The sequence below is a fragment of the Scardinius erythrophthalmus genome (assembly GCF_964197995.2).
Source record: "Scardinius erythrophthalmus genome assembly, chromosome: 17".
Taxonomy (NCBI): Eukaryota; Metazoa; Chordata; class Actinopteri; order Cypriniformes; family Leuciscidae; genus Scardinius; species Scardinius erythrophthalmus.
The window spans coordinates 18,726,503-18,751,776 of NC_138237.1; the positions used below are offsets into that span (position 1 = coordinate 18,726,503).

General features: G+C 39.6%; 1 protein-coding gene across 2 annotated transcripts in view; it reads right to left on the bottom strand.

Moving 5' to 3' along the window:
- Positions 1-25,274, bottom strand: part of zbtb16a (zinc finger and BTB domain containing 16a) — a 109,149-nt gene that overhangs the window by 38,292 nt on the left and 45,583 nt on the right. For both annotated transcript variants that reach the window (XM_081390189.1, XM_081390188.1), the window contains exons 3-4: positions 23,194-23,291; positions 2,265-2,351 (exon numbers count right to left, since the gene is read on the bottom strand). In XM_081390189.1, the coding sequence (XP_081246315.1) occupies positions 2,265-2,351; positions 23,194-23,291 (185 nt within the window). The remainder of the gene's footprint in view (positions 1-2,264; positions 2,352-23,193; positions 23,292-25,274) is intronic.

Sequence of the window (25,274 nt, forward strand, 5' to 3'; positions counted from 1 at the left end):
TATTATTAGTTTTGTATTATTAATTATAGTAGAAATGTGATACTGTAAGACCCATTGTTGTGAAAATCAGATTTAAAAACCTCTGTGGTATTATGCTGACTCACACAGAGATCAAGAATCAGCATATGAATCTCAACGATGGTGACATTAAAAGTTTCATGTCGCAGTGCATGCTGGGTACCAGCACAGGTACTCGCCCAGACTCCCATCATGCACTGTAGCACGAATACTTTTATCACCATTGCTGAGATCTATATGCTGCTTCTTGATGTCTGTGTGAGTCTAAGTGATGCCATAGATGATAATTTTTGTGCACAAACTGTTTGTTAAATCTTTCATATTTTTTTTTGTTTGTCACAAAACTGCTGGCTCTTATGTTGTAGAATCACAGTTTTACTATAATGAATTAAACTAATAATACATCACCTGCTTCACAAAAGAAAGCTATTAGTTTGACATTACTTTTAAGCTGTTATTTTGTCAATGGAGCAATGTGTATGTGTGAAAAACGTGATTACAGAGGCATAAAACTAGTTAGCGCCAACTAGGGGCTGAACAATTCTTTCAAAATTCTTACAGAACTCTAGAGCAATGAGTCGAACATGCTCACTGAGTTTCGTTCAGATCAGCCTACGGTAACCTTGTCTGATAGCTACTCAAATTTCATTGGCAGCCATGTTTTCTGAGATACGCCAATGTCCTCATTGACTATCGTGGCACCTCGTGCAAAGACAGCGCATGCCAATTTTCAAGTCATTTGGGCTAATGGTTGGGTGGTTATAGACATTTTTATATTTTTTGGCACCACCAAGTGGCAAATCGTCGCAATTTTATTCCAGTGACCTCAGATTGAGCTCATACACGTGTCCCGAGTTTGCTGAAAATATCTAGTTCCGTTCATGAGTTAAATTTTTGTAAATATGGGCGCTAACATATAGAACATTTTGGCACCCCCTAGCGACTGTGCAGTGAAATTTAACATTTTCTTGATAATTATAGACAATCAGACTCCAGAGAATCTTGCTGCACTGGTTTGGTTCCGATCGGGGCAAAAGCCGAGGACTAGTGCGCAAAAGTAGGTTTTTCACAAAATCCAAAATGACTCAAAATTGTCGCCAAAGGACGGGCAAATCGAGGCATACATTTTGTCCGTCTTCAGCCAAGGATTCCAACGATATAAGACACTTGAGCCTGTGCCTAATGGTCTAGGTGTTATGAGCCATTTCATACTTTTGACTGCTGTAGCGCCCCCATCAGGCCGATCAGGGCAGGCCTTGGTGACGTTGCAGGCGGTGTGAGTACTACCAGCTACCAAAGTTTCAAGTCTCTACGACTTAAGGTTTGGTCTGCCCGATCACTTTTAGGGGAGAATGCTGATCCTTGGAAAAATGAACAATAACAATAGGGCCCAATAAAGGCATAAAAAATAAATAAAAAAACTATAGGGTCTCAGCACTTGATGTTTGAGCTGCTGGTTACAAAAACTTTATCAAGCATTTTAACAAGTACATCAGAGATGAAAAAGACAGCTTTTTGCACTTTCAGGTCATTTATCATGGAAATGTAGTGTTTTTGGCTTGTTCAACATTTTTTTAGATAACTATAGACCTAGAGAGTCCCGAGAATTGTGCTGTCGTGGTTTTAGCGAGGTTGAGCCAAAAACCTAGGACTAGTTCGCCAAAGTAGGTTTTTGAAATAATCTCCAATATTTAACGAACGATTTGACTGACAGCGGCGGTCCTAGAGGCAAAGTAGCTAAGAATGAGGAATGAAAAATCGTGCGATACGCAACCTGGTGGCCGATTTCTTTCGAATTTCTCACAGGCCTCCAGGGCCGTGAGTCAAACGGGCCCAGCGAGTTTGGTTCCGATCGCCCTCCGTTAACCTCGTCTGATAGCTGCTCGAACTTCATTGGCCAATGGCGGACATGTTTTTTTTTTTAGATACGTCAGTGTCCGCATAGACTGTCATGGAACCACGGACAAAGACATCGCAAGCCGTGAAGTGGGTAGAGCCATTTTGATGTTTTTTTCCTGTTATAGCGCCACCAAGTGGTCAGTTGCCACATCCTTTTTCATGCAAATCCAAGGCATGCATTTAGGCTAGAAATTTAGGCACCGTAATAATTTCTTTCATTTCTCTAATTAAATGCAAATGTCTTTCAAAGGATGTGAGCCCTCAAAGACAAACTTCCACATACAGTAGCAGAGCGCACGTTTGAGTGTGTTTGATGTGTGCAGTGTGGATTGGTGTTTGTGTTGCACCTGTGTGGATCTGCCGGTGGGCCTCTAGAGCATCTTCCTTCTGGAACTGAGCTCCACACTGGTCACAGACGATGGCTTTCTCACCAGCTACAAGAAAGAAAAAAACAAACAAATGCATAAGTTATTCAATCTACATCCTTCTGGGGGTCCTCAAGTGCTGCATGGTGTCATAGCTCTTATTTGAACCCCAGGAATAGTTGAAATGATTCAGTGCTTGTGAGTTAGAAGTCTGCTGGATTCGCTTCAATAAAACTTGCTGGCAAAAACACAGTGTTTACAATGTGTTTTGGAGGATACATATGCCAGACGCTGATTTTGTGTGCACTGTGCATTTTAAGCAATGCATCATCACAGGGATTTAGCATTCAAGGCACTCTTTCAGTAAAAATCACACAAACGTTGTCAAACAATTGAAAATAGAAAATAAAAACAAGAAGCCATGCATTTGACATCTGCATAGCAAGATCTGATGTTGCAACAGGACACAAGGAGGAACTGCGAGACGACAGGATGTTAATATACCATCTGATCTATAAATCAGAAATAAGCCGAAACACTGTATTGCATTGCCATTTACACAGTTTATCTGCTCAATCAAATGGGAGTTTTTGAAATTTTTAACAGAGCTGTCAGCTTTCGTTGTTGTGTCTTACCACCTTCACAGGCACAACAGGAAGTCATAGCTCAGATAAAAAAAAGCTAGCCAAAGTCCATTTCGCAACCACTGTAAAGTTACAAAACGTACAGTACTCTCAGTCAGTAGGAAAGTTTTTTTTTTTTTCTGTAGCAGATGATGCCACTCAGCAATAAACTTTTACATGTGGCACAAGCAAGTTCCTCTTAAATGGCTAAAGAAATCAAACACCACTATTACAGTACCTGCGGTCCCATCATGCCACTAAATGTTGCAAATATAGTGGAACTGTGAAAGACAAACCTCAGAACCTGTTACTTTGGTGTATTCAAACTCAATTTAACGCATCAACCATGAAATACTGTATCTTGCCTTCTGCAATAAGTGTTGAGTCAATTGAATGTTTAGAGACAATATAAGTTTAATTTTGAATTCAATTAGAATTCAAGTAGCAAAAAGGATGCAGAATTGCAATTTGAATGTAAGGAAGTAAAATTAAAATCAACCGAAATTCATAATGACAGATAGAACACTAGACAGACAGAAAGCCATACAGAACAGACAGACAGACAGACAGACAGAAAGCCAGACAGAATGACAGACAGACAGACAGACAGCCAGACAGCCAGACAGACAGCAAGACAGACAGACAGACAGACAGCCAGACAGACAGCAAGACAGACAGACAGCCAGACAAAACAGACAGACAGACAGAACAACAGAAAGCCAGAAAGAACAACAGACAGACAGACAGAACGCCAGACAGACAGACAGAAAGCCAGCCAGACAGACAGACAGACAGACAGACAGACAGACAAACAGACAGACAGAACGCCAGACAGACCGAACGTACGTCAGACCGCCAGACAGACAGAACACCAGACAGACAGAACGCCAGAATGCTAGGCAGACAGAATGCCAGACAGACAGACAAAAAATACAGACGGAACAGACAGACACAGACAGAACACCAGACAGACACAGACAGAACACCAGACAGACAGATTGACATTTGGCCAAGAAGCAGGAAGGTCCAATAACTAAAGTAGCTTGAGATAGAGGACCAGCGGGACATTGATCACCACCTTAAGTGGCAGAGAGGGAGAAGCCAGACCCTACAACCCACCCCACAACATAAACGACAGCTTATTGAAGCAGGTCATTATCTCACAGGGGGTGACAACATCCAGCCACCCAGCAGGAGCCTGCTTCCAGGCCCGGCAAAAGTCATGGAATTAAAGTGATAAATTCTAGCCTCTCCCTTCAATAGCGACTTTCTTGTTAAGCATGACAGAAGGAAAAAAAAGAGGAGAAAAAATGTGTTAAGAAAAAACACCTTCCTCAAATTTGGCAGCAATCATACCCCACTTTTAAACCCCTTCCCACCAAAGCCAAAAAGAGAGAGGAAGAGCTAGAAATAACTGCCTCTTCCAGCAAAAAAAGAAACAACAACAAACAAAAAAAAGAGAAATCGCTCTCTAGCAACTCCCACTTCCTCCCTCCTTCTCTTGAAGTTGCCACAGCGATGCCGAACCTGACATAATGGGTCCTTACACAACCGTGGCTCCCAACAAGTGGAGGAGAGGTGCCACGTGCCAAGGGCCCCGTTCCTTTTTCACTTCCCTTCTCTGAGCGTATTGCACAACTGAAACTGGGATTCACTGTTTCCGAGGAGGATGCCGCGTCGATCAGTCTTGTTTGCATCGGCCGTGCACATGAATAAAATGAAGCGAGTGCAACCGAAGCCTTTTTTACGGGAGCTGCGGCAAACATCCAGCTTCAGATTACCCAGCAGTGGGGCCGTGCTGCCTTTGTTGATGAGTCCCTGAAGAGAGTGATACTAGAGCACAGCTGTAATGGAAAGACCTGTGAACAAGCACATTGTCTAATGCTATAAAGGTGGATTCTCATCACACACTCTGATCAGACGCCCCCCCCTTGTCGCTTAGAAGCAGGAACATGAGTAGACAAATACAGCACAAACAAAAAAAACAAAAAAATACCCTTGCTGTTCGGTGAGCCTACACAAACGCGTTATATAAGACAGCACACTCTGTAAAAAAAAGAGCTAAAAAAATCCATATAAAAAGGAAAAACAGTGCCGTCAGAACAATGAGTACAGACAGTGTGCTCTCCCTTTCCTTTAGCGGTAACGAGCTGTGCTGTACAGTTTTATTTACACTGTCCTCTTATCAGTCACAGAACAGTACGGAGACTGCCAATTGGAAAGGACAGCCAGGAACTGTGTGTTCCCTCACGACTAGATGTGTACCGCAGGCAGAGCAAATTTTTTTTTATCAACCAAGACAAAAATGCTGGGAGACTGCCAGATTCCCCTTTTAAAAATGCACACGTTCACGCAAGCATGCCGGCGTAGACGCATGGATGAGTATATTTGTATAGCGTTGTCAGGTGAGCCACTGGCTCTTAAAATGAAGCATTTTGGGGCCAACTGACTCTTAGTTGCCAAAGTACAGAATCGCTTGATATGGATGGTTGTTCAGAAGCGCTGTTGTTTATCAAAATCTATTGCAGGGATTGAGTGTTTACATGTACGTATATGCACACACAGACACACACACCAAAAAACAATGTTAGATCAGCTGGTATTTGTAAAAGCATTGCAGGAGACAAGTACTAGTGTATACTTTTTTTTTAAACTGATGAACAAAGACTAATATTTTATTGCAAATTTTATTTGTTATTTTATTGTAACATTTGATGAATTTTATATTTTATGTTATGTTTAATCTTATGTTCAGTCTGACAAATCTAATTGTACACATAACAGTAATGGCTCCGTGTTCATTTTCAATCAGACATAATTGAAAAAATGGTTCACAGTTCAGTAAAGGAGTCCGTTGAGAACTCAGTAAAGGCTCTGAACGATTCACAGAGCAAATGAGTCTGATTCAAACCACTAACTTCATTGGAAGTATGTTTAATGAATTGTTTAAATTGAATCATTAAAAATAACCATTCATAAATCATTGTGTGTTGCACTGGACCAAAGCTTTGATGCCTTGTTATTTGCAAACAAAAGACACTTTAAAACGTGATTAACTAGGGTCACCTCACGTGACGATATCTGACGAAATTACATATAGATGCGCTGATTTTCACTAACAGTTCTAGATTTTCCCTTTTTTTCTGTAACCGTTTACACAGACACGCAGCTCGAGAAATAGAGCAGCACAGATTTAATTTCCAGATACTATACAGTAGATTACGCTCAGAAAATGAAGAGAAGTCAGCTGGTTAATATTTATACAGCCTTCACAGAGAACAGAAAGAATAGCAAAGGAGATAAACACTGAGGATATCTAGGCTTCTTCTGATAGCTTCACGGTCTGGTGCGCAGACAGAGGACGTCTCGGGACAGACCAAAGCAGACAAATATTGACTTGACTTGTGACACACTTTCACATCAAAGACGCTTCTAAATTTATCTGCTCAAAATGAGCACAGTGTTGCACATTCATTCACTTGTTTTTTAGCCTGCATTAAAGCTCTTAATCCATTTTGCCAGTAGACCAATTTATCTGGCCGGCAGGTCACACTCAGTCCAGCTCTTTTCTCTCTCTCAATGTACAACACAGTCATTTCAGCTGTCTAGCCCCAGATATACTCAGGGCATTTCAGTTCACAAAGATGCACATACACATACAAGCTGGAGACCTATTAGTAACATGCAGACGGATGCCTATGCAGTGTGTGGGACTCTTGAACACATGCCGTCCAATCCACATGCAGAAACAAAACAAATATCAGCAACAGGATAATGCCTGTGTATGACCCTGGTGTGCAGCAGGCTAACCCTTCCACTGCAACAAAAGGTGAAAGGTTCCACGTGTTTTCCTCTTCCTTTCTCGCCTCTATTTTTTTTTTCTTCAGGCCATGGTCCCTTAAATTATGACTCTGGGCAGCTTTCCCAATGGTATAGTTAGAGGACAAAGGGCTTTTAGAAGTGGAGGAAACAGGAGCTGGGCTGGGGAGGAACCTGTAGGGTTAGCCTGGTGTGAAGTGGCAGGAAATGAGTGGAGCCTCTAGCATCTCACCATGATTTGCCTCTATTTAAGCTGCCACCAAAACTGAGGTGGGATTCTCAGAATTGCTGCCAACTGCATTGATGCCAGCACATATACAAGGTGTTGTTGGCAAGTATACAGTACATGATATGGAGTCAAGTCCAAGCCTGGTTATTAATTACTTTGGAAACACTTTAAAAATAAGGTTTAATTCGTTAACATTAGTTAAAGGGTTAGTTCGCCCAAAAATGAAAATTCTGTCATTAATTACTCACCCTCATGTTGTTCCAAACCTGTATGCCATTCGTTCATCTTCGCAACACAAATGAAGATATTTTTGATGAAATCCAAGAGCTTTCTGACCCCTCCATAGATTGCAAAATTATTACCTTCAATTAAAACTTTCAAAGCCCAGAAAGGTAAAGACATCGTTAAAATAGTCTACGTGAATACAGTGGTTCAACCGTAGAACCTGGAAGCGCTGCACTGTGTTTACTAAGTGAACAGCATCAGAGACTGACACGGACGAGAAGAAATTGTTGTTGAATAAAGTCGGACACGCCCTAAGTGAACTTGCGCCAGGCGTTCATCAAAAATATCTTAATTTGTGTTCGGAAGATGAACGAAGGTCTTGCGGGTTTGGAACAAAATGTGTGCGAGTAATTATTGAAAGAAATGTAATTTTTGGGTGAACTAAACCTTTAATGCATTTGGTATCATGAGCTAATAATGAAGAACAATTTTATAGTACCGATTAATCTAGTTTGATGTTAATTCCACATTACACTACCGTTTAAACGTTTGGGGTCGGTAATATTTTTTAGTGTCTCCAAGGTCACCAAGGCTGCACTTGTTTGATAAAAAAATACAATAAAAACTGTAATATAGTTAAAAAAAGAATACACTTTAAAAAAACTGTTTTCCATTTTAATACCTTTTTCATGTGGAAACTGTGAAAACTAAGGATTCTTTGATGAATAGAAAGTCCAAAAGAACAGCATTTATTAGGGGCCAAGCACTGAAAGTGCGTAGGGCACCTCTTGAAATTGTTAGCATTCTTATTCTTCTTCTTCCGTACGGCAGTCTATGGCAGCCCATAGAACCGCTTGCGGGAAAGTTATGAAATTTGGCACACTGATAGAGGACAGTCTGAAAAGTCACCAGAGCGAATTTGGAGTCTCCAACTCAATCCCTCTAGCGCCACCAACTGTCCAAAGCTTCACTCATGTTTATGCTAATAACTTTTGACCCATAAAAGCTAAAAACAAACATCTTGTTTCCTCTAATTCCTTGGCTAAAGACAATTCGCTTGCACCCTATACGTCATTTTGAATTTTTTGAAAAACCTACTTTTTTTCGAATACGTCCTAGACAGTTGCTCCGATTTTCACGAAAATGTAACCAGATCATCTTCAGACAATGCCGACAAAAAATTATGCATTTCAAGTTACTCCTTGCTGCAGTTGGTATGACACTCCCAGCCATGTTTGCAGGTCTTATCGTCTTCTTGCGCTTGGCCCCGATAATTGCTGCTTGCAGCTATATTTTGAAATAGTAATCATTTGTAACATTACACATATTTATTGTCCTTTTTGATTAATTTGTTGCATCCTTGCTGAAGAAAAGTATGAATTTCTATAAAAAAACACTCACTGCAAACTTTTAAAACGGTAGTGCATAATACATTAACATTTCTCATTGTATATTTAACCAACAAATACTATAACCATTAACAATGAAAAAATTTATATTTATATTTACTATTACTATAATAAAATTATTTACTATATTACTATATTATACTATTTACTATAATATTATAACATTTATCTAGATTAATGATGTAAAATTTGTTCCTTTTCAGTTCATGACATCTACTGCATTAACAAATTCATCAAACCTTATTGTAAATTGTTATTACATCATGTATACAGGAACCGGGAACACTTCCCATAAATGCTGATGTACTCGTTACATCATAAGAAGAATGGCATCTACGCTAATTTTAGTGTTTTTGTTTATCCCGAGGTTTACCCGCAGCTTGCCGGATCCAGGCTGTATCCAGATCTGATGAAGGACATGCACCTGGACCCGATGTCATAGCGGGGTGCTAAAGTGCCAACTAGTTTCTCCTTATGGAGGATCCCTTTACCACTCTACAGATAAAGCGTTGTTGGGAAAATTCGGTTCGCGAATCTACCCCGAAATGATACAATTCTGTATCAAAATGTTAAGGCCAGACAAGTAGTTTTTTAAGGCTTGGTTTGTAGGAAATTACACATATATTCAAACGCGCATACCAATAGACTGAACTCATAATACGCATGTGCACACCATCAGCGTTCTCACAGGTTTCACGTTTAAAGTCTGTGTTGAGTTTCCTGTTAAAACGGTGTTGTGTTAGCGGCCCCTAAGTTAATAACTAATGATTGTTGCGACCGAAGTGAATCAATCAAATTAACTTTAGCTGGAAAATAACTTTATTCAAGAACTGCTATAAAGCAAAAACAATCTCTGTTACTTTAAACTATCCTTGTATCTCTGTAAAGCCACTTTGGAACAATCTACATAGTTAAAAGCGCTATATAAATGAAGATGACTTGACTATACAACAACTAACCAGGCATATTATAAAGGTAAAGAGTAGTGGGTCATGATACAGTAGATGACTACGCATGGAGACAGACATATCTGGCTGTTTTTAAGCATCTCGTGCCATGAAAGTTGCATGTTTTAAAACGGCATTACTCGACTAAATGTTCATGCAACCCAGAGACAAGTCGATTTTGAAAATCTGTAAATGTGAAAGAAGTAAAGAATAAAAAAGGTGTTACATAAAAAGTTAGCATGCACACCGAGAAAGAAAGGGCAAGAAATGATCTGCCTTTGCTCTGCTGCCTGATCAATACCTGTGAGGTTGGCTGAAAACAGAGCGATACCTCCAGCCCTATTTTATTTATCACAGGAGAACCTGAGAGCCTGACCATGCGGTGAACCCTTTCCCCAAACGACCACCGAAACTTCAACCAACCACTGGATGCGACAATTGAGCCGTCTTTACAGTGCTGTAAATGCCTTTACTGCTGCGCGCAGAGCAGTGGGAGGCCGGTTCTGCTCTTTCCTTATTTGCCTTTCATGAGCAGGGAGGGTGAATCCAGGTCCTGAAATATAATTGGATGGGTCCATATCAATTTAACAGTGGTTTTTAACATGTGGTCCATGGACCACTAGTAGAATTCCTAGAGGTTCATGAGTAGATTGATTAAACTAAAATAAACTAACTAAATGCATTTAGTGGGTTAATTTTTTTTTTTTTTTTTTTAAATTGACACCCACTGATGTCAAGTGAAAAATGAAATAGAGAGTGAATGCATGTCAAGTGAAAAGTGAAATAGAGAGTGAATGTGTCTCAAGGCAGATAAGAAAGCAGATATGAAATCAAATTGGGAAACAAAAAAAATCCTAGGCCTTATTTTAAATTATGGTTTGAGTACTTAAAGCGGTCCTGAGCTGTGACAGCGATGTGAGAAATGCTAACTAGTAACTGGCAAAGTGCTAGCACAGTAAAATGAGTGGTACAGAAGTGCTAGGCAGTCAGTGTCAGGCTGCACATAGTTAACAGAGCCCATGTATGCTCCACAGGTCAATAACCTGTAAAGATTTAACATTTAGTGCCCATTATTTCCTGCTTTCAAGTCACACATTGTCAAAGGCACTCTCTAGTTTATTAAGGTCCAGGTCAGGAGTGTGGGGGAGGGGCGACAGGCTACACAACGACCTATGGGACAGCAACTAGAATGCAACCACATAGTACAGGTCATTTTTAAACCATTCCACACTTAACAGCATGCAAGAGGTGTTACGGTTTCCAAAAACACACACACAAAAAATCTACTTTTCAAAAGAACAGCAAATAAGGCGGCAAGTTTGAGTGACTCCAACATCGACCAAAAGGAACAACCGCACGGAACGCGGTGCACATAAGAAATCCAACAGAAAAAAACAAAAGGAAAAGCAAACAGTGAGTTTAACAGCTCTCAGGGACAGTCATTTACATTTGTTTATCACTTGATTTAAATGGATTCGTCTACGAAGAAAAAGTTAATCAGCTTCAGATTCAAGACTGGAAAACAATCCAATTGCAAACTTTGTGGCGTATTTTGTTTCATGAATAAACGACCATTAGCTCAGCATGCCAAATGACACCAGCTGGCCCTGATTTCTCTTTCCATTATGTCACAAGATTTTTAATAATTTTAAGACAGCAGGAACCATCCTTGATTTAAAAAAAAAAATAAAGGGGAAGAGAAAGAGGGTGATGGCAGAAGAAAAAAGAGGAAAAAGTTACTTCCATAAACTTCTTTTCTACACAAACGTCAACTGCGCGACACCCCCTTTAACTTCCTCACTAAAACCTTTTACAACGTCCTCACACTCGTTCCAGATCCACTGACTTCCTCTTCATCTTCTTTCGCTCTGCATCTGCACATTCAATTTCTGTACAATCACAGTTACAATCTGCATTGACTAAACAGGATATTGATATAGCTACTAGCTGCAAACCTTCTGTTTTTTAACAAGCTGTTTTTTGGAAGCACTTCAAGCACCATTACAAGTTATATAATATGATACTTTTCCAGAGAACATTTTTTTCTTTTTTTTCACAATAGCCCCACAGTGTCTCAGAAGGTTTCGCCCTGTCAGTAGATGCCCATTAAACATTAATTACTCGTGTCGCCGCAGACAGTTTCAAAGTGCCTGAGATAGAGGTGTTTTTCTTCAGCGCTGAAATTGTTTGGACGGCCCGGGATTAGTATTCTGATCCACAGACGTGTTTGCAACAGTAATAACACAATATCCACGGCTGCTTTTCATGTTGAACCTCCCAGTGGAATGGATAGCATAAAAGCAACCCTTGTGTGTCCTGGCTACTTCCAGATGGGACTGCTTTTATCTTTTTTTTTTTCTTTTAGATGAAAGCGCCGTCGGCAGATCTTTGCTTAGCGTCTGATTCACTCTTCAGCCAAAATATGAAAGTTTCAAAGAGCATTTCATAAGGGAGCTCTTCCATAAATGGGATTCATAGCTTTTTAATCTGCGCTAAGAAATTGATCTAAAAGTTTCCCAAAGCAATCGACCGAGCTAACGCAAGACGATGAAAAAACGTGCCTTGGAGAGTATTTACTTTTATTGCTATTACGCAGAAAACAAATCATATTTCATCCAGCATACATCTACTTGCAATGATGCTCTCTATGTTGTACTGACCCACAAATACACAGAGGAATAACAGGATTTTCTTAGGTGACTTAAACAGTTCGGCTTATAAGACCTTTTTTTGTTCGTGCTAAGGGGGCGGAGAAGATGTCATTAGGCGTCAAAGCATTAAAAAATAAAAACCTCACTGCTGCCACATTTACTCAAAGAAAATATGGAAACATGCTGTACACGTCTATACACGGAGGATATAAGATGTAAGGGTCTCGAATAAGAAGCCCCCCGGGGGGAGAGAGAGAAGGGCAGGCGGTAACCGATGTGTTTGAATGGGATAAGCAGAATTCAGGCATTTATCACACAAGAGCACACACTCTGTCTTCATGGCCTCAGCTGAGATAAAGGCCAGGTGAGGCATCGGTGGGTGGCGGCACTGAAGGGTTTCGACAGTACTGTGCGCGCGCATGGCTTTGAATGTGTGTTTCACGCAAGAGGGCCCCTCTTTAACCTGCAGTAGTGTGTACGAAGCCTCTGCCGTAGAGGTGTGCCCGCTCGCTTCACTCAAACTCAATTGGACTGGCACAGAGCGTGCCAACACATTCCACCATTCATTTAAACTCTAGCAGCAGATGACCCTCTTAATCTTAATCTAAAACAACGTCACGGAGAAGGTGCCGTTAATGTCCTCACATCTACGAGATTTCGTTCTTTAATGACACTTAGTAAATAACTTTATCCACGAATAAAAACATCCAATTTAGAGACTTAAAATCAAATGTACGCCTGCAGCTTCCAGTCTTAAAAGCGATTTCACCCAAAAATAATTTATTCACCCTCATGTCATTCCGAACCTATATGACTGATTCTTCTGCAGCACATCAAATATAGATATTTTTTTTTCCATTCAATGAATGTCAACGGGGTCAACTATTGTTTTGGACCCCATTGACTTTTTGTGTAGACTAAAACAGTTAAAACATTCTTCACAATATCATTTGTTCTCAGGAGAAGAAAGAAAAGTCATACAGATCAATTCTAGGGTGAACTATCCCTTTAATATTGTAGAAAGACTCTTAGAATGTCTACTAAAGCAGTGACATGAGTTTTGATGAATGGTTCATGAATGGGTGCACTGTCCGACTGCTCGGCACTCGATATGGAGCATGATGGTGGGAACTGTCCGAATATGATCTGAATGCAAAGTGGACAGTGATATGATAAATCCACAAAGGATGTCCTGTCTGCTCAGTGGCCCATCAGGCCTGGCAGAGCGGGTCCGGCCTCAACGATGAAAGAAAAAAACAAAAACAAATCCATACTGGCCACAGGCTCCTCTCCAATCTATTTTCTGCTCAGCTGGTTTTAAATGAAGTTATTATGACTCATTAAAATGCCCGCAAGCTTGTGGAAGTCGGCCAATTACAATTTAAATTTAGCCTCCCCTTACAACCCCCCCCCCCCCCCTCTTCCAGAAGCCCCCTCCCCCCCTCCCTTTCCAGCAGCCCCCTCCAACACACTACCAGCAACAACACACCACAGCATTTTAACCACTGGCTCACAGCTGCAATCAAAGCCTTGATCTTTGAACACAAACAAACCCAATAAACAAACAAATCATCATTTTTTCCAGGGACTCTGCCAGTGCTGGAAATCTTGTGGTGGAATTCCAGCTCTTTTACCAAACTGGTTTAAATCAGCATGACCTAAAATGCCCGCAAATCAAGCTTGACTGATGTGTGCGGTTAGATCTGCAGGACTTGCAGAGTGGTATCATTCTGATGTTGATTAATTATTAGCCATTGTTGTGAATGAGTGACGAAATCTTGATTAGGTCAAGCCATTCCCTCATATGTATGTCAACAAAGCCGAGTTATCAGTGAGGTGAAAGCAATTGCGCCATAAAGATTTACCATGATGTAAACTGATATAAAACTGAGATACGGCTAAAAACAGCTTTCTAGATTGGATTGCGTCCAATGTTTGTTAGTGCAGTAAAACAATAAATGGGCCTTTTGGTCAGACACCATTAAGAACGCGGTCCACAATGTGTACAAATTTGACTGCAATATCCTTAATATGATAACCATAATAAAATAAAAAATAAATAAAAATAAAAAGTAATTTACCACAAATTTAAAATGAAATAAATAAATAAATACTGGTCATATTAACCAGTATTTATTTATTTAAGGTTACTCAAAGGGGTACTTTTTTTTATTAAAACATTAATATTAATAATAAAAAAATCTAAGTATAAAATACACAAATATAGATAAATACATATAATAATATGAAGGTGTCACATCAAATCATTATGCCAGTCAATTTATGTGTTGCCTTCCCACCAATATCCCAGCATTCACCAATCCTGGAATAGTGGCTTCATTTCAATTCACAGCCACCCATCCATTCCAATGGCAGCACACAGGAACTAAATGCATTCCTTGCTGTAGTTCTTGTGCGCGCGCATATTGCATGTTTGCGTGTTGTGTGTTTTGCTGTACAGCTCTCATTTCCAGCAGAACAAATTAATCTGTGCCCTTCCAGCTACGCTCCCTTTTTGACAGAGGCTGCTCAGAGGAGAGAAATGATGAAGCAAATCCAAAATTCAATCGCCTGTGTTCTGTTTTAGAAGGCACACGGTGTACTGTACAGCCCATAAAACTCCCAAACAGCCTCCAGACGCTGCTGCAATCACCCTCCATCAAAACACTTTGTCTCGCATACAAAAATAAGACCCGGCATTGAGCTGAATACCAAATCAGCCCATTAGAGCACAGGGGCACTTGCTACTTAGCAACCAAAGGGATTTAAAGCTGCAATACCTGACAACAAAGGACTAAGATCAGGATCTTTTACAGGGTATTATAGCTGGTGTGAGCTTATTCCATGTTTTAATCGAAAAATGTTAACAAGATGATGGCTGCAATGAAAAGAGGCAGAGGAATGAAACAAATACCAAATATCCTTAAAAATGGAAGCATCATATACAAAAAAAAAAAAAGCATCGCGATTTTTCTTCATTTGTCCAGGGAAAGGCATAAAAAGTATTGAGACATATTCCAAATATGACGATTTCAGAATTATGTGTATTTCAATAATAACCAATGCAGGACCAAAATGTTCCATTACTCTTGAGAGTAACAAATTACTACTAAATGCATTGTAATATCAAAGTTGGCCTTCAATTAGATATTAATTTTAATTAATAATATTAAAATAATTAATTTTATTTGAAAGCCGATAACTGATATATGTGACCCTGGACCACAAAACCAGTCACATAAAAATCATATAAAAGCTGAATAAATAAGCTTTCCATTGATGTATGGATTTGTTGGGATATGACAGTATTTGGCCAAGATACAACTATTTGAAAATCTGGAATCTGTGGGTGCAGAAAAATCGCCTTTAAAGTTGTCCATTATGTTCGCGATTGTGCTGCATTCACTCACAAAAATAAGTGTTTATATATTTACGGTAGGAAATTTACAAAATATCCTTATGGAACATGATCTTTACTTAATATCCTAATGATTTTTGGCATAAAAGAAAAAATTATATTTTTGACCTATACAATGTATTGTTGGCTATTGCCACAAATATACCCGTGCGACATGTTTTGTGATCCAGGGTCACATATTGGCCGATAAATCCAAATCCAAGTTTATATAATTTCTGAGTACTAAAACAAAAGTCTCACCATTAAAAGCTATGTCGCAAGCACTTATAATTTTATGTAGCCCATATGACAGACTTGCGCTGCACATGTTGCACTGCATTTTTTTCTTTTTTGAAGTGATTCCAATCATATCATGGCGAACAGTGCGTAACTGAAGTGTCTCAGCTGAAGGAAATCCATTATTTACCTGCTTTAATAAATCAGGCAAATTTTCTTATCTGGCCGATAACGATAAAGTTAAAAATATCTATATCTATATATCTATACATCTATATATCTATGTATGTATGTATGTTCCTGAATTAAAACATTAACCACAGACATTAACATTTATCATGTCTGGCCCATCAGAGGAAGAGAAAAAAAAAAGGCCTTACAGCTCACCCCTGGGCATCATGGGAATAAACTCTTGTCAGCTTTTTGATGGGATGTAAACTTGTCAAACGATTACTGAGCCATTACCTCCCTGTGTAATCATTTCTCCTGGACCTTATAACAGAGGATTTATGTGGCACATAATTCAAACGCTGTTTTAAATGGGGATTTAATGTACATCAACAGGTCAGGGAAAGTATTATGGGTTTAAACCACCAGAGAGAACTTAGGGCACACTGCCAAACAGAAGCTCAGGCCATTTATCCATGCAGCCCGTCTTCCCCTGACTATTGCACATGAGCGAGGGAGGGACAGGAGGAGGGTGAGACGGGGCCTTTATCAGCTGCTGTGAAGAATTTACATGAGAGCGCTGAGCACCGGGGCATTCTCCCCCTTTCCCCCCACTCTTTATTTAGAGCCCTTTCTTCCATCCCACCCCTCCTCCTGTCCCATTTGCAGTCTCTCTATTTTGGAATATGTGGCTTGGAAAGCAGTCAAGTTTCATTAATTTCTAGTTTGGGTACAGTATGTTCCTGGACTCACATCTGCGAGCGATCATAAACGCTCTGGAATGTTGGCAGAACATCCAGACCTGCCGGCAGCTGATGATGTCATCACTGTGAGGGAAGAGCTGGCGAGAGGCCAGACTGTGGGAGCCCGGCGTTCTCTGACACAGAAAGAGAGAGAGAGAGAGAGAGAGAGAGAGAGAGAGAGAGAGAGAGAGAGAGAGAGAGAGAGAGAGAGAGAGAGAGAGAGAGAGAGAGAGAGAGAGAGAGAGAGAGAGAGAGGCCAGACTGTGGGAGCCCGGCGTTCTCTGACACAGAAAGAGAGAGAGAGAGAGAGAGAGAGAGAGAGAGAGAGAGAGAGAGAGAGAGAGAGAGAGAGAGAGAGAGAGAGAGAGAGAGAGAGAGAGAGAGAGAGAGAGAGAGAGAGAGAGAGAGAGAGAGAGAGAGAGAGAGAGAGAGAGAGAGAGAGAGAGAGAGAGAGAGAGAGAGAGAGAGAGAGAGAGAGAGAGAGAGAGAGAGATGCTGTCTTCTCTTTTCCTCTCCCTTCATGCCTCACATTTTTCAGTACTCTATTCAGCCGCCTAATGCAGTGGTTCTCAACTGGAGGGTAACAAAGATGGCTCACAGGTCTGTTTTTGACAGGGTCACGGACAAGAGAGAAAGACCAGTGTTAAACAAATAATAACATGAAAAAAAATAATCTACCTGTCACTTGGTCAAAGTTAACATGGGCAAGTTGTATAAAAAAACTATGAACAAAATGAAACCAAGTAACAGAAAATAAAATCCCAGAAGACATTTAAACACTTGCAATGGTTTGTGTAGACCATAATGATTTTTGTGTGGTGAACTATTTGCTACAGTATAGAGATGAGGCATTTATGTGGCACATAATTCAACAGGACCTAGTTGTAGTACAGTAATACTACTACTACTACTACTAATAATAATAATAATAATAATAATAATGTTATTGTTATATAAAATAAATTATGATAGTGCTAAAATAATAATATTGTTGTAAATATATAAAATAATATAAATAATTAATAATGATTAAAAAAATAATGTTTTTTTTATTGTATTATATAAAGTAACAAATATATAAATCAATTTAACAATATAATATTTTAAATAAAATATTTTATTTTATGGTATAAAATATTATAATTAAAAAAACATTTTTAATTTTTATTGCTGCTGTTATATTAATATTATTAAAGCAATACTGAGTTGGGTCACCACTTAACGTCCAAACTTTAAGAAAACTGAGAGCCACGGCTCATATTACACACAAGGCAAATGTTGGCATACTGTGACTTCAGATTATGCTAGTGTGAGAAATGAAAGCAGCTCAGGAAAATGTATTTTTCTCACCTTGAAGAGAGAGGACACAGATCTGAGAACTGCTCCTGTGCTTAAACGCAGTGTCAACACATGCAGCTGAGGACATGAACCAGGAAACCAATGTGAAATGGGCAGACAAAAGCTCCTACACAACGAAGATAATAGCTCGGCAACAATGGAGCTAAACAACAGCCTGTGGGCCAAGTAACAGCCATAATTGAAACGGCTAATTCGCTGTCATCAAAAGAAAGAAAAGCCCATGTGCTTGCAAGTCAACTTGTAAGCAACAGCTGATAGATCACAAAAGCCAGGAAAACGATTCCGGTTTCTTCTAAATGACTATGTTACGGAAGAGTTACAAAGTCTTTTTCAAACTACTTTTATTAAAAAACAAAACAAAAAAAAACAGCCATGTTGGCAGTTATGTGTGATTGCAATGGCAAAGGCGCATGCCGAGCTGCTGGATAGTGTACAAGGGGTCTTGCTGTGTTAGACCTGTCTCAGTCTACTGAGCTAATGAAGTCAAGTGAGGTCCACAGGCTGGGCCCTCTGGAGAATAACACACAGACTTAATCAGCCTGGACCAGGCACTTCGGCTTGCTAATGAGAGTGTTCACACAGTCCCCAAGTGTAACCGTACATGTATGCATGTGTGTGGACAGTTCAATTCACCAAGTTTTGCCCAAAAACGTAGGTAGAAAAGAATGAGCCTGCCTTTTATCCACGTTATCTGCCACAAGTTACTTCACCTCAAGTTGTCGACCTTTTGTCTAAGGAACTGCAAAAGCTACAGACGATTATAGCGTCAGATAAAAAATATATATATTACGATAAATGCTGAATATCTTACGCTGAAGTAGCAAGACAAATGAGCCGACATGGACAAGTTGTACAACATACTAGAAAAACCATTAAAAATACATTTCTAAATACATATTTAAATATATAAAAACACAGTACATAAACATTTTATTAAATGTTATATTAATACAATAGTTGTTTGACCTCTAACAGCTACAGCCAGTTATTGCTACAGAAAAAAATAATAATTATGAATTCCGAACAGCTTGAAGCTAGACAAATTAGTTATGGAAAACCCTGAGGAAAAAAACAAAACGATGAAAAGACATTGTAAAAATTACGTAAAAATATATTGAAAATATGAATAAAATACACAATATATAAAACCGATATTTAAAAACAAATTACGCTATATTAATACAATAGTTGTTGACCTCTAATAGCTACATTCTGTTATAGCTGCAGATAAAAAAAAAAAAAATTAAGTAAAAAAAAATATGGAAGATTTATGCCAAACAGCCTATGTTGATCTGTAATCCCAGCGAAAAGCTTTGCCTCCCCAAAAATGGATCAAAATATGTCCCTTGGCTAGCCTACCCAGACCACGCTCTGCACTCTTTGAAGTCACAAGGGAAGCTCACATAACACTAATAGCCTAGTCGTGCTCCAAATGGCTGAGTCACTTTTTTCCCCCTTTTTTTTTTTTGCTTCAATGCTGTGCTGCCTCACTACCCAGCAGCTCCCAGACCATGTTGACCTTAAACCAGAGAAAAAACACACACACTTTTCCATTATCAGCCTCTCACCGCAGTGCACTTCCACCCAAACGCCAGGACGTGAGGCCTCACAAGCCCCTGAAAAAAAACAAAAAAACAAAACAGCCACCACAACCACTGCCGTCAGACAATAATTTGAAAAAAGACAACACAGGAAAGAAAAAAAAAAAAAAAAAAAAAACTGGCGCAAGATTCACTGTACATACTGTACCCTGGGCTGTGGCAGGCGGCCCAGACTGGCGCCCTGCCAAGTCCACAATAAAACAAACAGAGACGGCGTGCACCAACAGAGAGGAGCGAGGGGTGTGTGTGTGTGTGTGTGTGTGTGACTGAAATGGTACACCGCAATACACACGACATACCTAATCCCATTCTTCAGCACCTTCTCCTGAAGATGAGGGAGCGGAGGAGGTGGAGGGCAAAGCCACTTGCTTAGTGTCACCGTTGTGAGCGCTGATAAAAATCAAACCGCTCAGAACAGGAAGGATAAAAACAGAAAGTTTGCAATGAAAGAACAAAGCACACACACACAAAAAAAACAACAACAATCAAAGAGCCTCGCCGTGTCTCTGCCTCTCTGCCACTCTGTCTGTCTATAAAAGTGTTTCCACTGAAAAGCTTGAGCATTACACAAGAGTGAAGCTCTCAAGAGCCAGACTGCTACAAACAAAAACCAGGTTAGCGCTATGCGTCAAGCATCGAGCATATGAACGTTAAAACTGTTTTGTTCTAGGGGTTATTTGTGCTCTGTTTTGATGCACTAAAAATAAGCCGCCTCGCAATGCTCGCTTATTCCGCCTGTTGAGGGAGGCTGTCTGAGACTGCTTTTTTTGGTAAAGATCTTAAGGAATTAAGACTGGTTCTTGTGCCGTTTTCAATGTAAAACTTCTATTGTGATTACCGATATTTCTCATTTTTGGCTTACAAGGGTGATGTAAATAAAGGGGAAAAACAGAAACTGTGTGTGGCAGAGTGCTTGAACACGGCCACGCTCAGCCACCTCGTGCAGATCCCCTCATCAGATGTTTGTTTCAGGGATCTGAGATCATTTCACAAGGATTTGGGGAGCGCTATAAATTAACTTGAAATCCAACTGAGTTTGATGTGATAATAGGCTTTAAGCATAATAGCTTATTCTAATATTATTTTTTTAAAGTTGAGGAAGGAGGATTAAAAGGTGAAGAAGCTGATGATAAAGATGGAGGAGAAGGAGAAGAGGAAGCAGCAGCAAATGAAGATGAAAAAGAAGGTGGCGATGAAGAAAAGCAGGGGAAGAAGCAGCAGCAGAGTAAGAAGAAGAGGAGGAAGAGGAAGATTATGATGAGTAAAAAACATGAGTAAAAGCAGCATCAGAGGAAGAAGTAGAAGCAGCAGCAAAAACAAGAGTAAAGCAGCAGCAAAGGAAAGGAGATGAAAAAGAAGGTGATGATGAAGAAAAGCAGGGGAAGAAGCAGCAGGAAAGGCAGAGTATGAAGGAGAGTAGGAAGATGATGAGTAAAAACAGGAAGAGTAAAAAGCAGCAGCAAAAACAAGAGGAAAGGGAAGCAGCAGCAGCAAAGGAGAGAAGGAAGCAGCAGCAATGGATAAAAGAAAGCAGCAGAAGGAGCAGCAGAGGAAAAATCAGCATAAGAAGCAACAGAAGAAGCTGCAGCAGCAGAAGAAACGGAAGCAGCAGCAGCATTGTAAAAGAAAGAACAATTTTTGATGTAATCGAGTTGTACATAGTCCAAAAAAACCATTGTCGTTTGAGAAAATGAGATCTGAGTTGATGTTTAAAGCGGGGGGACAGTGTAATCGGAAGAGAACTGACACTCTTAAACTCTTGAGCCGCAGCGACAGATGTTCAGACTACAGCAAACTCCTGCAGTGTGAGGCCCCGCAAACACTAACACCACACCGAATGACACTCAGTCCTTCTGTTTGGAGAGTCACTGAGCAAGTCAGTGGCTTTACAAAGGTCTTTTTGAAGCGCTCTCTAGCCCACAGTCTCATGCAACCCAGCTTCTGAGCGCAGGATTATCCGCAGTCATATTATCCAAACTGCACAAGCCAGGCTCCCATAAGGATTTCTGGATTACTATGACACAGAACATACTTTTGCACGAGTACAGGCGTATCTGCGGGTCAGTGCGGAATACCAAACAGAGGTATTCATCGGAGTTCAGACTCTGCCTCTTTGTCTCATTGCAAAACAGCTCTCATAAATGTCACCGTGCTCCGTGCTCCATGGGCTGCCATTATGAGCGCACGAGTACTACAATATCTCCACAGAGTCTGTTATTGAACAAGCATCTTGGGATTTGAACAGCCTCTAAAATAAACATTAGATATTTCCTTAGAGCAGAGTCTGCCATGCTGAGTCGTGCATGAATTGAATTGGGCGTCCCAGCGTGAGATGTCACTCATCTCTCCACTCCACATGGTTTTAAACGTCCCTACAAAAAGTCAATCTCATCTCACTATATGAAGATATTGACAGCAAAATTTTCCACTGGTGCAAGGCAGAAAGGTTTGGATGTGTAATCTGAAAGTTTTTTTTTAAACTAATCTAATCTAAACCCCTAATTACTGTAGAATCAATTACCTCGGCACAGCACTCGCTCTTAATTATCATAAACCCGAGAGCGCTCTACGGGGTGGGGGGCAAAAAGTCTACAAAATTTGACCATTGTGCATGTCTGGTGTGCAGTAAGGACTTTGACTTCACTGGTCTGTGAATTTGGCAGTTGCAGAAGGAGGTGAAGGGAGATTCCTGTTGGCCTGGGTTGGAAACCCAGAGTCCCACTGCTTTTATAGACAAACCCAGATTCACTAAAGACTAGGAAAGACTTAAAAAAAAAAAAAAAAAACACATACAACCTCCAGAAATCAGCTGAAAACAGAGGAAGATATTGTAGGATACTACATAAAGATTAAATAGAAATGCTCTACCTTGCAAAAGTTTGGGGTAAGTAAGATTTTTTAAGTAAATCAATACTTTTATCCAACAAGGATGCAATAAATTCGTCAAAAGTGACAGTAACAGGCATTTATAATGTAAAAACTATATATATATATATTAGCAGTTTCCAACATAGATGATAATAAGAAATGTTTTGCAAATCAGCCAATTAGAATGATTTCTGAAGGATCATGGGACACTGAAGAATGGAGTAATGGCTGCTGAAAATTTAGTTTTGCCATTACAGGAATACATTACATTTTAAAATATATCAAAATTATTTTAAACTGTAATACAATCTCACAATATTAATGTGTTTACTGTATTTTTTTTACCAAATAATGCAGCCTTGATGAACATAAGTGACTTCTTTAAAAAAAATTAAAAATAAAATAAAAAAACATTCACACCAACCCCCAACTAGTACTGCAAGTACTTTTTTAATTTATTATGATTTTTTTAATTATTTGAAACCATCTGGTGACTTTCTATTGATTGCAAATCAGTTCCTCTTCCTGTACAGTAAATACAATTTAAATTCCAATTCAAATATCAAACGTATAAATATTCTGAATTTCACCAACCCTAAAAAAAAAAAAAGAAGCATCCACATTAGTGATGATACCTGAGTGAGACAGCAAGTGCATCCTTAGGCGCAGACTGTCTAGGAAGCGCTTGCCACAAAGCTCACATCCGTAGGTCTTCATTCCACTGTGCAGCTTCCTGCAGGGAGAAACAGGACAAAATAACATCAGCCAACACTGTTCATGTTACTCACACACACAAAAAATAAAAAAAATCAGGCAAAGCACCTGGGTATACTACAGTATGAGATTCGAATAGTTTGCTAAATGGCAAAGACAGAACAGACGGGAATTTACTTCTCACCACACAATTCCTCGCTCCTCCCACACCAGATAACAAGACAGAGGGTATTAAAACCATAGGGTCTTGTTTTTGAAAAAAAAAGAAAAGAAAAGAAAAAAATTAGTAAAACCGCTGTTTATCTCGAGAGAGAACTAAACCAGTGTTTGCAACCAGTCAAAGTTAAACCTGCACATCTCCCTCTCATCAAACACTTCAGCTGATTATTCCCATATTAGATGATCAGAATACATTTAAGTTTGTCACTAGACATCGTGAAATGCCTTGAAAGCAAAAATTATCAATGGCACATGAGGGTTCAAAGACCTATTGTTCATTCATTCAGTTCCCTGAGTGGAGATGAAGGAGCTCTTTATCTAAACAGGAACATATAGATGGCAATGAGCTCTCAGATAAGAGTTACTTTAACGGCTGAGTCGGGCTGCAGGGCCCATTTCAAACAGGGGGTCAACTTTTCATGAGCTGAAAGTGAAACATTTGTTCTCTTCAATTATTGGATTGAGGAAAGATTAACCTAACAGAATGGAGCCACACACAGAAGCATGTGCCCCCATTGAATTTTGAGTCAAGTGGACAATTTTAAAAGCCATTTTGATGAATTAAGATAAAAGTTCTGTTTTTTTACTTTACTAAAATTAAATAAATAAACAGAAAATAAATAAATGAATGTTTATCAAAAAAAGTGGAGAAATAGTAGTCAAAATTTTTATTTTTTCCCCTTTGGCCATGGTCTTATCTCGCCTAGGGCACCAAGTGAGTCAGTACTGCCACATGGCGCTCCATTGAGCACAGGAAGAGACAAAGATGTCCTTTTGTTTCACTGTCCTTTAGATTAAGTCTGAAACCTGGTGCAGACTGGCTATTTTGTAGTGTATTTACCATTTCTACAATTAGCATTCTGGCTTTGGTCCATAACCCATGTGTGGATTTAAATCAACCCGTGAATGCCCATGTGTGACTTTCTCAGGCTTGACAACAAAAGATCCCGAGCATCTGCATCTTTTCAACTGCACTAATCCTCAGATGCATCACATCCGATTGCTAATAAGCCAGTAGAAATGATCGAAAGTCAACACTGATGAACTAACAAACTCAAGCTAGTCACAGCCACCCATTAGGAGTATGAAACTCAGTCACGGCAGGTAAGAGGTTTTATGGGTTGCGGTGTAGAGTAAGGCTGCTCAAAGAACGAGGTTTGTAAGAATGCCACGAGAACACTGGCAACTTGCTGCAAGTGGTGAACTGAATTGGTTTTTATTAGCATGCTTACAGCATTTGGTAATTGTTTCCAGAGTGGTAATTAGCTCATTGTTTGCACTTTAGTGCCAAATGTATACATCTTTAAAGAGGAACAAAGATGTGTATTCTTCACTTTCTATTCATACTACATAGATAGGCAGGCTTCCTTTCATTAAACAGTGTCATTTTCATGCTAGTTAAATCCATAAGCAGTTTGGTTCAATTGATTCGTTGGTTGATTCTTTTAAAAAGACGCACAAACCAAAAAACTATTTTTTATCGGACAACCTCTCTGTTTGAAGTTGTGTGAATCAGCGTCACATGCTGGGTCGTAATGATTTAAGCTTTTATTCTCTGTTCTTATAAACAAGAGTTGGCAGAACATAGAAAAAGTGGCAAGAATTATGAAGCAAGGAAGTGTGGTTTAGCCTCAGCGAAAAAACAAAACAAAAAAAAAACACGACGGAAAACCATTTTGAGGTTGAGAATCGCAAAAGAGACTTCAGAAAATAAACAAAAGAGAGAGAGGGGGGGAGGTTGGAGAAAACTTGCAATGCATCCAAAATCCTGATGGCTGTCTTC